The sequence below is a fragment of the Penaeus vannamei genome, chromosome 26 (assembly GCF_042767895.1).
Source record: "Penaeus vannamei isolate JL-2024 chromosome 26, ASM4276789v1, whole genome shotgun sequence".
Lineage (NCBI taxonomy): Eukaryota > Metazoa > Arthropoda > Malacostraca > Decapoda > Penaeidae > Penaeus > Penaeus vannamei.
In genome coordinates this window covers 29,851,502-29,865,293 of record NC_091574.1, presented here as the reverse complement: position 1 = coordinate 29,865,293, position 13,792 = coordinate 29,851,502, and the positions used below count along the sequence as shown (strand labels likewise).

Here is a 13,792-nt window from a genome sequence, read left to right as displayed (position 1 = left end):
TAGTGGGCATACATGGAGACTACCTCAAAGGTAGGAAAACCAAAAGGAACATCACTTGAAATATTGTGTCTGGTCTCATGTATGGACAAAAAATTGTCCTGTCTTGGCTAAAGCCTGCCACCTGGGAACTGCTTAATCTGGTAAAACTATAAGGGTGAGTGATATTAGTTCTGCGGCCATTGCCCACATGACCTCTTGTGTGTATTTTGCAAGTCCATCCTTACTGGATATGAACAAACCTAATTATCTATAACATATTTAACATATGTGATTCCACTGGACTGATTCCTTCCTCATTAGGAACTGAAAACTAAACAAAGTCTCAGCAGTGTAATTACAGATCTTCAAATCAGAAAACGTCCATTACATTGTGCCTTATTTAATCAAGACCAAAATGTTATTTGTTTATAGGAAAAGAATGGAAAACTGACATTATACTATTCAATTAAAGTGATATACCATGAGTGTTGGATAATAAAACTAATGGTTTATATTTATGATCCTGGTTTTTAAACAGGTTTTATAGAAAACATTTATTCTGATGTGCACATGTGTGTACAGAGTATCTAATAACAAAAAATATGGAAGAAAAAGTAACTGATGCGAAGGAAAATAAAAATGATTCTAAGACACTGTATATGAAAGAATACTTTATCCATAAAAGATTCTGGTGCTGAATGTAAATGACATGACAGATTTCCTTTAGAAATCACTTATAATCAGTTCATCAATACCCCAATCTTCATAAGAACCATCAGGTAAGTATCGTCTGATGATGATGGGAATTTTTCTTTCTCTTAATTCCTTGGCAGCAATCTGTAGCGGATCTGATTCAGCTTCTATTTCTACCATCACTGGTGCACACATTGCTATTTGTAATGCTCTCGTCCCTAACACTCTTGCTCTTTCATATCTGCAAGAAATATATAAAAATTAATTTTCATTTATGCACTTCTTGGAATCTTTAAATTGCCATAAACACAAGTGGATAAATGAAACAAAATTTAGGACTGATAAATCATGGCTATCCATTTCAAGTTGGCAATTTGTTATTAATGCTGATATTAATTTCTAGGGCTTGAAACTCTAGCAGGGTCAACTGAAATAAAGTGAATTTCACTTGGCCATATATACATGTAATTACAATGATAACTAAGAATTGTGAGGATTCATTTCTCTCTTTTTACATAACTTCCTACCTCTAATCTTATAATTCTTATTCTCTCTCTTATGCACCAATATATGCACACACGTGCACACATTCAAGGGTCACATTCTTTGTCGTATCTCAATTTAAATAATGCTATAAAACAAAACAAAAAAAGTAATTGTTATTACTTTGTCATATATGGAGTTGTGATTCGCTTCTGTGTGGGGACCTGATTGCCTTCCCCAGCAGCCAGAATTTCCATTTGATTTTCATCCTCCTGAAAAGTGAGACATTCACCATGTAATACAGAGCTTATCTTAATTACTATTAATAAAGAGGAGTAAATCTGAGGTCAAGTTTAGGTACTAGAACAATAAAACTAAGAAGAGTTTGTTGCCAAAATATATAATTCATTTTGCTATTTCTTGTATATTCTAAACAAAATGTGAAGATATTTTTCAATCTTTCCAGCCATCCTCTGACAAGCTCGAGTAAAAATTATGTTATCTCTTAAAATGAGAATGCCAAAAGATAAACAGGAGAATTTAAGGAATTGTAGTGGAATCAATAAAAAAATAAATAACCAACCTCTCCTTCCTGCAAGTCATCGAGGTTCTCATCCTCTTCTGCCTCTTCAAAATCGTCCCCAACACTGTAAAAGGTAAAATTGTTAATGATAATGGTTAATGGTTACAAGGCAAAATAAATGTACTAGCCATCAAATATCATACGGCACTACAGAAAGGAGTAGTAGTGAAAATGGTAAAGAGGGGGGTTTGTTGAGGATTAAATGTGCTACTTGTCAAAAGTTATACAGCAGTTTTCGATAGTAGGGTATTGAGAGGGCGAAAGAGGGATAAATTAAGAGAGTGAGTAAATAGGTTGTTAGGGATTAGCAAAAGGGTGATTAGATTAAAGTTTTCAAAGAGAGAAGTGTAGGATTCTGAAAGGATGTCCACGTTCAAGTTCATCAACTGCAATTGAATCTAAACACCGTAACTTTTTTCTAGTTGAGATAATTCAATAATTTTTTCTATTCTGTACATCTTGGATTTTTGGCTCTCAGATTGGGCATATTGGACAGTGATTTATGATGTTTGAAATTTTGCTACTGACGCTAACCTCTGCTCGGCCTGGTCCTAAGGGGAAGTGGACAATCAGGACGCAGAGTAGTAATAAGGGAGGAAAGAGTAGAACATGAAGCAATCTGTGGAGGATGTTGGTATAGTGGAAAGAATAATTTCTGAATTGGCTAAGTGAACTAGAATAGACTGAGCTGACAGTAGGTATTGAGGAGGGGGCAGTGTTCGGTCATGATCAAAGGAGAGCAAAGGGTCATACCTGAAAAGTTAATGTCTTTGTGGTTATTTGATAAAGGGGTAAGTCTCAATGCCCCTAATATAGGTACAAGTTCATTATTGGCCATGGTAAGCCTAGACTATGTGGGGAAGAGAAATGGTTCACTTCATAGGGTCCCTATGAGGGTAAAGAGCTAGATAAGTAAACAGGGGAATACTGTGGCCATGGTTCTCTAAAGCCGTTCAGGACTGACCCAAAGCCAGCCTTTCAACACAGCTTTCACATCTCATGTAGTGGACAGAAGAAGGGTTGAAAGAGAAAAGGAAAAGGAAAGAGGAGAGGAAAGGCCTTGCAAAATTAGTTGAGCTGAGGGCTGAGGCCCAGGGTAGGGAAAATTCATGAGGTAAATATTCCTGGTCATGTTTTTGGTCCCAGGTTTTGTATAAATACCAAGACATAGACTGCAGTTTTCAAAATGCGCATCTGGAAGATATCAGTATACAAATGTATATGTTAACCCACTAATAACAGATGTCCCACATATGAGACACCTGAAAAAATAAATATTGTCGGGCGTCCCACCACTGTGACGCTGTATCGGGGCTCACGATCTGATGCAGCAGCGGGCTGCGGCAGACGAGCGGGCAGAGTCCGGGGCAGCCCTGCCCGCCAATTTTGTAACCGCCGGGAATCTTTTATTTTCAGCTTCAAAATATACTGGCGTAAATGGGTTAACTTCCACAAAATTTGGATGTAAATCTTCAAGACTGTACATTTCCTTAGCTTTGTGTTCCCATCAAGTCTAATCATTACATTTAAAACCTGCCATATTTGTCGTGATTAAGCTTGCTGGCTTTACTAAAAAAAAAAAAAAAAAAAAAAAAAAAAAAAAAAAAAGAAAAAAAAAAAAAATACATATATGTTTTTCAGCATGAAATCCAATGATTCATTGATTCTCGGCGTTGTTTCTTCTGCGATTGAATCGTTCAGGATATTGATTGCGTACTATTTCTCCATTGGTGATCTTGCTTTGATAGTCCCGTTAGTAGGGGAGGGCATGAAGTATAGCAGAGAAATTATGGGGTAAAACAGGCTTAAATAAGTCAAACAACCATCAAAAAAAACATAAATCCAGAAAAAGAAAAGGCTATTGAAACTCTATGGACATAACCACCATCTTTGAAATTCTATGGACTGATGCGCCAGAATTTAAATATACTCTACTGGAACCCAACCCACATTTTGGCAAAACTTCTACAGTTTTGAGTATAGTTGAATTTCTCTGACCGTCTGCAGTGTAAATGTGTAGGTTTTATTGCCTATAAGCCCCCCAACCCCACATTCTTGGCCCCAATAGCAGGGGAGGGGATGAAAGATACCAGGGAAATTGTGGGGTAAAATGTAAATGATATACTCAGAATCAGTCATTATACAGTCTAATGCAGGGTGCACAGCCCCTTGCAACACCCCCATGGGGTGCTGCCGCCCCCAACATCTGTCTGCCAACACAAAAATTCCTCCACGTATTCATGGCAGGTGCAAGCCAACGACCCCGTGTGGAAGAGGTGTTGCCAAGTCTCTCCAATACTCTCGCCTCCCATGAATATAAGGAGGATTCTTAGTTTTCCTGGGTGGGGGTTGGGGGGCAGCAGGCCCCTGCATTAGACATCATTTACATTTTACCCCGCAATTTCCTTGGTACCTTTCATGCCCTCCCCAGCTATCGGGCCCAAGAATGTGGGAGGGGTTTGGGGGTTTCCGTGCAATAATTTCTATATATTTGGAAACTAGACTTTGAGAGGAATCCAACCATACCGAAATCGTTGCGATCCGTTTCGCGGACGCATTCTATAAAATTACCATTATAATCAAGTGATTCTGAAAAATGTCTATTTTTTCTATAAAATTACCATTATAATCAAGCGATTCTGAAAAATGTCTACTTATGATATTGCGTCACCACAATTTTCATATGAATTTACGCTAAAAGCGCTTATGTATCACATCAGAGACTCCCCTAAACTGGATAATCACTTCCTACCAACACGATATTATCTAACACATACAAAAAGCTCTCGAATCTTACTCATCTCCATCAAATTCTTCGTCAGCCATGCTTGCGCGTGTGATGCCTTTCGGTGTCTGCGCTCAACTCAAGAACACAACAAAGCGTCTTCGTTCACATCCTACATGAAATCCAAGCGCTCGAATGTAATCTTTGTTATGTACGTCCCTAATGTTAGAAACAGAGTCTAATAGTTCTCAAGGAAAGGAATAACGGTTATAATTGATTGGTACTAATTAGGAGAGTAACGGCTGCAGGTAATTATGATGCATTTTTTGTTATGGTTCAAGTTCGATGAACGGGATGTGAACCAGCGGTGTTTACATCCGAGGGAGAACTCCGATTTGCATAAAACTGCATTCGAAACGCCTAATGAATAATTGGATTAGTAACTCGAGATCGCCACACGTGTAAATAAAAGCAATATTCTAAGTTCTTGTCAAATGACATGGTATAAACTCCAATTTTGCATTCATAATTTTTACACCACAGCGCCGAGGAGGCTCTTTTGAAACACCTCTACAGGTCACGAAGAACGGACGCGTCGCTATCCGAATTTAGTCATCACTGCCTGAGCTTTCCCTTCTGCTCACCTCCGTACACTTGGCCGCTCAACCGAAACTACTATCTGGTAAAATTGGGGGTGAAAGTATTGATCGGAATAAAATTATCGCTTCGTCGACGCACACCTTCATTATTAGTCCATACGTGACGATCGAGTTACAGTAGCAACATCGGCTTGACGGTCAGAGGAGGTGAGGTTTTAAAGATGAGTCATTTTAAGTCGACATATAACAACAGTTTGTCAGAAGTCTTCTTTATTTTTGCTAGACCAGTTTCAGGAACGAAAAACTTAAACAAACATGGATTCCTTGCGAAAAAAGTCTTGGTTTTGAAATAATAGAGGAGAAAAGAGAGGAAATCAGATCCCGTTAGTTGTCTTTGTGTGTGGATGACACATAAGGTTACTAGGAAGTAGTGCGACATCTAAACAAAGTGAGTCTGTATTTGGTAATCCTGTGTCTTATAGATAACCATATACCCTGAAGTTTGCCAATTGCAACAAATTTGGGCTTTTAAACTCCCCTCTCTTTGTATTCTTATTATCTTTATTTTTGGTGCATGTACTGTAACCTTGGTGACACAGAAAATATTAGGATTTAGATGGCTATATGTTCTGATGTGTTTTTATTTTATGATGCCTTGTGAATACCTTTATTTTTTTGGTTTTGTTAAATATATTGTATGTATATAGTAAGGTAAATGGTTTAAAAAACAGGGAAATAATCCTTTAAAAAAATCATGAATTCATTTTGTAGATACATGTTTCAATTCTAAACACTATGAGAGGAATAGTAGGGAATATAGGTATTATATACACATACATAAAATTCTCACTAACCACATTATGAAAGTTAACCCCTTGGATCTGGTTGCATGATGGAAATCATGGAGCTGAAATCCCTGGGCGATGGGTTACGTAAGCGGCCAGCACCCTGGGCATGCAGTGCATAGGCACGAACACCCATGAGTGGTGACAAGACTCTGTACCTCCCCGGTGAAAAATTATTTTGTGTAAACTTTTTTAGTTTTATCATTATTATCAAATGTCCATATTTGTCTTTTGATTTGCTTTATCCAGATGGTAATTACTTATTTTCCTTGCACAGATTCCATATCATCTCTCTATGTAGTAAATAGCTCAGTGCAAGAAAAAAGAATATATGGAACATTTGGTTATTTGTGTCATATATCTCATTTTTTTGTAATTTTAAATTTTACGTAATACAAACTGAGCTGATGGTCACAGCGGCCAGGAATATGGTGCGCAGCACGGAAATGGCGTCCTCCCTGGAGCCGGTGCTCTTCCAGCCACTGCTTACACATGTTACATTGCACATTTGTTTATTGATGGGAATAATGCTAAAGCCCCCTTCTAAGTGCCAAATGAGTCAAATCACACTCCAAAAGGTTTGTGCACTCGTGATGAGTCTTTTCTGTCACCCTGGCGTTCGCTCTTGAGACTTTGTTTGCGTCATCCGGGTTGTGGTCTTTTTGCCCGGTTGATGGCATCATCACGTCACCCGGGTAGCTGCCCAAGTTTTTCCTTGACGTGATCGCAATGTCATCTGGGTCCAGGGGGTTAAGGTACTGAAAGGGTCTCTTTGTTACTTTGTATCAAATACTTTGTTTGAGAATTATATATTTTGATAAGTATATATATATATATATATATGTCAGGCTGACTAATTATAGATTACTGGTTAGATGTAGGTAAAGCAGAAATAAATAATTTTATGTACTTCAGATTTTCATATACTTCATTTGTATTTGACATATAAATTTGAATGTCATGCATGTCTGTCTATACTATTAATCATGCATTATATAAGTACATATAAAAAGGATGTGACATTATGCTTGAATTAACAGATTTAAGTACGAAGCAGCATTTTTATTTCCATTTTTATTTGTAGAGAGAGTTACCATGAAGTGCTGTGGAATATCATGTAATATTTTCATTTAAGAATAGCACTAGCATGTATAATGACTTTTCCTTGGTACCACTATCCCTGGTATAATGATCTGCATTTTGAAGGTGTGTACAGACTTTTTCATTTCCTTATGTTTTTTCCCCACAGACAAAATGGCAAAGGTTGTATCTCAAGAAACCTTTGATAGTGTTGTTCTAGAAAATGTTGTTGAATTTGACATGGATATTGAGGATGCTATAAATGATGCTATAAAGGAGTTTGAATCTCAGGTAAGAAGTCACTGATTATATTGTGTTATTCCATATTACTTATATGCTTTTATTATTTTTATGATGAGGTTTTATAATGAAAAGTATACTGTACTTGAAAGCAATGGCACATCTGTTAGATCAAAGTCTTTACTATCTTTACTTTACAGGGTGTCCATCTTGGTACCATTGTAAAGAATATGCACCTGAGTGAGGACAAGAAGAGCATTGTTCATGACATTCTTGTTGCATTAGAAAAGATCAAGTGTGCTGCAGATGGCTCTCCTACTGAAAGTGATATTGTGGAGCCCCTAGCAACTTTTAGTACTGAGTGCAAGGTGTCTGTTGCCCATCGCGTCTTGGCCAATAATAACAATGCTTATGAAATTCTTATCAAGTTGATAAAGAAAATCCAGGTATGATATATTATATAATATGTATAAGTATTATGTGCATGAGGAGGTCAAAATTTAACTCAAATAATTTTAATAATGATTTGCTTTGTAAGCATTTGTTAGTTTTTCTTTAGTTAATTAGAGATTTTTTGCTATCCTACTACCATAGTATTATTGTTGTTGTAATTGTCATTATTGAGTTAGTTATTATGATCTTTTATTGATCTATTATTGGTGTTTATATTCATCAAATTACAGTACATGTATTGTTATTTTTTACAAAAATAGTCAGTAATAATTCTTCATGGTTATTTTTCCTTCTTGTTATTACAAGCTACAGGTACCTGAATGTTCTCTTTTCCAACCCAGTTTACACTGAGAACATCCCAAGGGCATAATTCCGATTGTTTGGGTTTTATACAATGATGATGATGATTGCATTATGTTCCTAGGAAATGTATTTCAAATGACTCCTGTACTACCATTGACAAGGCTAGAATTTAAAACAGTTATTCATAATATAAGACATATGAAACCTGAATCCAAAGTAATTAATTTTTATTTATCTAGCTTGAGGACCAATTGACTTTGACTGTTAATTCCAGACATAAAAGTAGCCAGCACATGGGAGGGGCATAAGGCATATAGACTACATATCTTGGTTCCTGACAGGGAATGTGTAGTATAAGTAACTGGGACTTCGTATAACACTTAGACTATTTAACCCAATGTCGACTGGGAAATGGTATGTTTCCTTTGGCAATGCTTGGTTAAATGTTTCTGCACATAGATGGCTCTGCCAATGCTTAGCCAGAAAGGAGACAATTAGTAGATCTTGTTACCTTACTTTTCCTTGGAAAAGCGGGAAAACGTTTTTTTTTTACAAATGCTACCAATATTAACACTATTAGTTTTGTTATAAACATTATAATTACTATATTGTTACTGACATTACTAACTAGTATGAAATACTAGAAAATATTGAAAATCAAGGAAAAAGCTAAATGGGAGACAGGTAGTTCGCATAATTGGCTCATTGGTGACTAAGTATGTGTGGAGCTATCTATATGTAAAAACAATTACTAAACTCGACACACACAGTGGGGCATGGCATTTATGTACACGTCATACTCAGTGACATGGGGTTAAATAGTAATTTCTCAGCTGACACAAAAGACACGTTTTAAAGATGATGGTAGAATGGTAATTATGTTTTTTTCATATCCTGTATTTCTTTCTTTATGTTTAATATTCTTGATTTATTTTATATAAATGTATATTGATATTACACAGTTATTACTGAATATTTAAAACTGATCTTTATGGTATCAGGGTGACTCTGCTCTCCTAGCCCCATCTGTAAAAGCGATGGGTGCTCTAATGGAACAAAACTCCGATATACTAACTGCTGAGGGAAGTCAATTATTACTGGATCTACTTAAGGACTGGACAAGTCGAAATGAAGAGTCACGAGTACCAGAATATTTGGTGAGTATAAACTGAAATACAGTAATTGATAGAATAGAATATCAATGGCTTTTTCTTTAGTCAGTGAAAGTGATTCTTTTATTTACTTTTTCTCCTTTTGATTGACAGTTCTATTTTCTCACAGTAAAATAAACAATAATAATAAAATAAAAGGTTAGAAAGCAATGAGAGAACTGGAAGAAAAGACTTACCCTTTTTTGTTTACAGGCTCGTTGGTCAACTGAATGCTGCTTAAAGCATGAACAGAATCGCCAGAATATGGTAACAGCAGGTGCTCTGGGCATTCTGGTAGCTTTCTTGCAGGGACAGAAATCAAACTCCAAAGCTATCAGAACAACCAGCAGAGCCATTCGAGCTTTTACACTTGATGACGATATGAGACAAGAGTACGGCAAGGCTCACGAACATGCGAGGCTCTTAGTAGAAGAGCATGGACTCATTCCTGTTTGTTTAGAGATGATCAAAAGTAAGTTAGTGAGTGGCTTTCTTTGTACAAAGATTAGGAATTTTCATGCTATATGATTATGGATACATATATTTACCAAGTTACGTTCATTTGGCTTTTCTTCATTTACTTTTTTATTTATTTATTTATTATTATTATTTTTTTTTTAACTGAATTTAAAGTTGTCAAGAATTTACATTAAAGATTGAAGCATGGACAGTTAACCTGTTGGGTTAGAGTGCCATGTGGCACATGTGGACCAAAATTTAAACATGCTTCCTTAAATGGTGACTAGGATGTGTAGCTTGTAGGCTCAGCCCACACTCCTATACACATTTAGTATCAAGACTGCTTGCCTCCTCTTTGCAGTTCTGTTAGCCCTTTATCTACTGATGAGTTCTTGCTGGTTTGCCATTTTCCAAAGATCTATATTTATCGTTTGTTATGCTGTATCGAGATGAAAATAGACTACTTTGATTGAGTACACTTCATACGATCTCTTCAGATAGTTTACACTTTGTGCAATAACAATAAGTAACATTGTGTTATATTTTTCTAATGTTACATTTTCTGTAACACACCCTGAGCCACTACAGGGGTGTAAATTTCACCCCCTGTGAACCAACACTGCAAAAAAATTTCATTGAGAGAGGTTCCTTTCACCAGCCTCTCTGCCTAATTTTTTTTTCATGATGAGATATTTCCATCACTCCCTCCTTGGCCAGTTTTTTTCATGATAAGATATCCAGATTACCCAGATCCAATAGGTTAAATGAGAAGCTGTTTTACATAACAAAAATAACAAACTACTCTTTCACAATTTAGATTGCCTGAATGAGAGTGACACTGCAAGTGAGCTGCTCTCTACCGTCAGTAAGCTGTGTGTCAGAGCTGAATACTGTCAGGAAGCTGTTGATCATGGTGCTCTTGTTGTCATCAATGATGTTCTAGTTTCATTCCCAGATCATGCAGTAAGTTACAAAGTGGACTGTTACTTCTTTGAACCTCTATTTTTTTTTTTAATCAGGTCTACTTTATCCCATGGTATTGTATGTAACTATATTTATAATAATGAATTATTTTGAGAAAGAGAGAAAGGGTGAGAGAAAGAGAAAGAGAAAGGGAGAGAGAGAGAAAGAAAGGGAGAGAGAGAGAGAAAGAGAAAGGGAGAGAGAGAGAAAGAGAAAGGGAGAGAGAGAGAAAGAGAAAGGGAGAGAGAAAGAGAAAGAGAAAGGGAGAGAGAAAGAGAAAGAGAGAGAGAGAGAAAGAGAAAGAGAAAGGGAGAGAGAGAGAAAGAGAAAGAGAAAGGGAGAGAGAAAGAGAAAGAAAGAGAGAAAGAGAAAGAGAAAGGGAGAGTGTGTATGTATGTGTGTGTGTGCATGCATCATGGTTATCCTTTGTTTTAGTCCAATTTCGCATTTTTTTATTGTGGGGTTGAAGGTACTGGGGTAACTGACCAAGCACGAGAAGTAGATTGACACAGGCCATTTATAGTCACTATCTGAAGTTGGGTAATTAACTGACCGTATCTTTACTATGTCATAATGCCAGAACACCTTACAATACCCTCTGGCAATATAAATAGACTTATGATCAGGCTGTAAAAATCCAAACAATAATATTTGAGGGCCTGAGGGACTAAGACATTATTTTTTACACTGTTTGCAATCAATTCTTAGATTGATGATGAAACAAAATCAATTCATAGGATGGAGATTCTTTATGCTAATATTCTTTCTTGTTTTTCAGGCTCTTAATAAGCAAGCAATCACATTCCTTAAGACTCTTGTAGGGAATGACAAAGTGAAGGCAGAGGCAATGAAGACGGGTTCTCCTCAGTTAATTATTGCGGCACTTGCCAAACACCAGGTGAACGTTATACAAAGAATGAAGTTAATGTATATAAAAAGAAAAATGTTTTATATTTGGAGATATTTTATATAAGAATGAATAGATTTTATAGGAAAATGATTTACACAAAAAGGATTATACAATAATGGAGATTTTTATATAAAGATGTTTTGTGTAAAAAATGAGATATGGTTGAAAAAAAGGGGAAAAAAATCAAATAGCAAATAAGGATATAAGGTATAAAAAATTAATTTCAACATATTAATTTACTTTTCCTTGCTTATAAACAGTCGGTACCTGGAGTGTGCGAGGCTGCATGTGGTGCAATATCTTTCCTAGCGTTAAGAGTTCCAGCTCATGCAAAGCAGCTCATGCAACTAGGGGCAGGTCAGGCCGTTGTCCAGGCTATGAAAGTACACTCCAAGCAAAAACAACTCCAGGTTAGGATATATTTTTGTCTCCTGCGTGTTGTATGTAAGATTGTTGTATTATGTAATAGAGATAGGGCTTTATACAAAGGTTAAAAAGGGAAATTAAAGAAAATGTAACTTTTATCACTCATGAAGCATTTTACTATAACATGATACATTATACTACATATGTGGAATATGACATGAAAACCATTCCTCCAGCAATGATATCTAGAGAAATTGTATATGAATAGAATCAATGTTGATTATTTAGCAAATTAGTTTATTACTTGGATAATAGTTCATGATCAAATCCACAGAATTACTAAAATGCCATGCCACTAAAGTTTGTATCTGTCATCTTGCTTTTGTTAACGATAGCAGTATAATCAACTGAAAACTGAACTCATCTGAAACCCTTTCTCTAAGCACATTGTATAGTCAAAGGTATTAGTTTCAAATATTCCCATGTTTGCAATACATGGAGGAGGAAAGAAATTTTCCTAGTCAATTATAAACACATTAATACTTCATTACTCAGCAATGGGACTGAAAATTTTACATTAATTCCATTTCTCCACACAGAAACTGGGCTGCATGGCAATCAGGAACCTCGTCTCGCGTGTGCCTGAAAACCAGCAAATGTTTATCGAGTATAATGTTGAGGATGTGATTCATGCTGCTCTTGAGAACCATGGAGAAGCTGTGAAGGATGTAGCTCAAGCTGCCCTTAGAGACTTGGATCTGAAGGTCAATCTGGTGGAGCAATGGAGAGGAACTGGCCATGAAATCAGTCGCTGAAGTTCCTGTGCTGAAATCTCTGGTAGAGAACGTCCTCATGTTTGTGATCTTATATTGCATTAACAGCATTTAACTTGTCTTATGGCATAGCATTGCCTTCTTGTGTTTGAGTTTAGATTACTGCTCTGAGATATGGGTTAAAGTTATCTGTTTCTTCTTTAGTCTTTTTCTCAACTTTACAATATGAAGTTATGTGAGCACAATATATTGGTATGTTGGAGTTTACTAATGTGAGCAGTGTAAGAAGTCTGCTTTATATCTGTAAAAGAAGTAACTTTTAGTTTACATTACATAATGGTACATGCTTGCAAAGTATGGACTTTACTGTGTTAATTTATTTTGCACTTTAATTTAATAATTGGCAGATGCATAAACATGCTCAAAGAGCACATTCTTAACAAAGTAAATATCCTTTTCAGGTTGGATAATTTCTCTTAATGTTCTAATTAAGGAGATCCATAGCACAAGCTTTAATGCACATTTATTACATGGTTTTGAGGTACCTACTCAGTATGTTAAGTAATCTGAATTATACTTTTTAATGGGTCACAGTTTCAGCATTTGCATTTTACATTTTTAATGGGTCACAGTCACACTGTATTAAGAACTTTTTTAGTTGAGTAACAAACTAATCTGGCTTTCGTGCATTAAACAGAAGATTGGTGCTTTATATGTGGTGAAGTGTTAAAGCTCTTTACTGGAATTACTTTAGTTTTTCACCAGCTTGAAAAACAAATGATATCAGAGAGGATTTCATAACAGATGTACATAACTATATACTAAATTAGGAATAGGTATTCATATATTCTTTAATGAGTTCCTTCCCCCATGACAAAAATAAAAAGATATCCTGAAGCCTTATTAAATGTGATAATTGTGTCTAAATGTATTTTGTGATTTCACCAAAAATTCTTTAAAAAAGTCATCTAGTCATCCCAGCTGGAGTAAATTTTGCAGACAAGGGATGAGTAGTATCTAATTGGCTTTTATGTTGTCAAACAGCTACAAAGAAATATTCTAAGATGGCTGTTTAAGGGAGTTATTTTGCAATACATATTAGGTCTTGTCCATGAGAGGCAGTGCCCATCTAACAAATAGTTACCAAATCATAAACCAAGGCAGAGGTGATATTATAAGAATTTGGG

The 13,792-nt window shown here is 36.0% G+C and overlaps 2 protein-coding genes across 5 annotated transcripts in view; one reads left to right on the top strand and one right to left on the bottom strand.

Moving 5' to 3' along the window:
* Nucleotides 1–487: 487 nt before the first annotated feature.
* Polr2F (RNA polymerase II subunit RpII18) lies at nt 488–4,690 on the bottom strand. The gene is made up of 4 exons (XM_027356451.2): nt 4,536–4,690; nt 1,739–1,802; nt 1,339–1,427; nt 488–913 (listed from the first exon to the last, which is right to left on the bottom strand). The coding sequence occupies exons 1-4, from the start codon at nt 4,562–4,564 to the stop codon at nt 703–705; spliced, it is 393 nt and encodes a 130-aa protein (XP_027212252.1). The 5' UTR covers nt 4,565–4,690; the 3' UTR covers nt 488–702.
* Nucleotides 4,691–5,007: 317 nt separating this feature from the next.
* LOC113805454 (armadillo repeat-containing protein 6) overlaps nt 5,008–13,792 on the top strand; it is a 10,707-nt gene continuing 1,922 nt past the window's right edge. Inside the window, exons 1-9 of one of the 4 annotated variants that reach the window (XM_027356448.2) lie at nt 5,008–5,145; nt 7,157–7,278; nt 7,428–7,673; nt 8,985–9,140; nt 9,348–9,606; nt 10,411–10,556; nt 11,335–11,454; nt 11,727–11,876; nt 12,432–13,792. The exon at nt 12,432–13,792 is cut by the window's right edge and continues 1,922 nt beyond it. In XM_027356448.2, coding sequence (XP_027212249.2) covers nt 7,162–7,278; nt 7,428–7,673; nt 8,985–9,140; nt 9,348–9,606; nt 10,411–10,556; nt 11,335–11,454; nt 11,727–11,876; nt 12,432–12,647 — 1,410 coding nt within the window. In that variant the 5' untranslated portion in view covers nt 5,008–5,145; nt 7,157–7,161 and the 3' untranslated portion in view covers nt 12,648–13,792. Of the gene's footprint in view, nt 5,511–6,308; nt 6,663–7,156; nt 7,279–7,427; nt 7,674–8,984; nt 9,141–9,347; nt 9,607–10,410; nt 10,557–11,334; nt 11,455–11,726; nt 11,877–12,431 lie in introns of those variants that run through there. The other 3 variants (XM_027356450.2, XM_027356447.2, XM_070140317.1) reach the window with 3 other exon arrangements.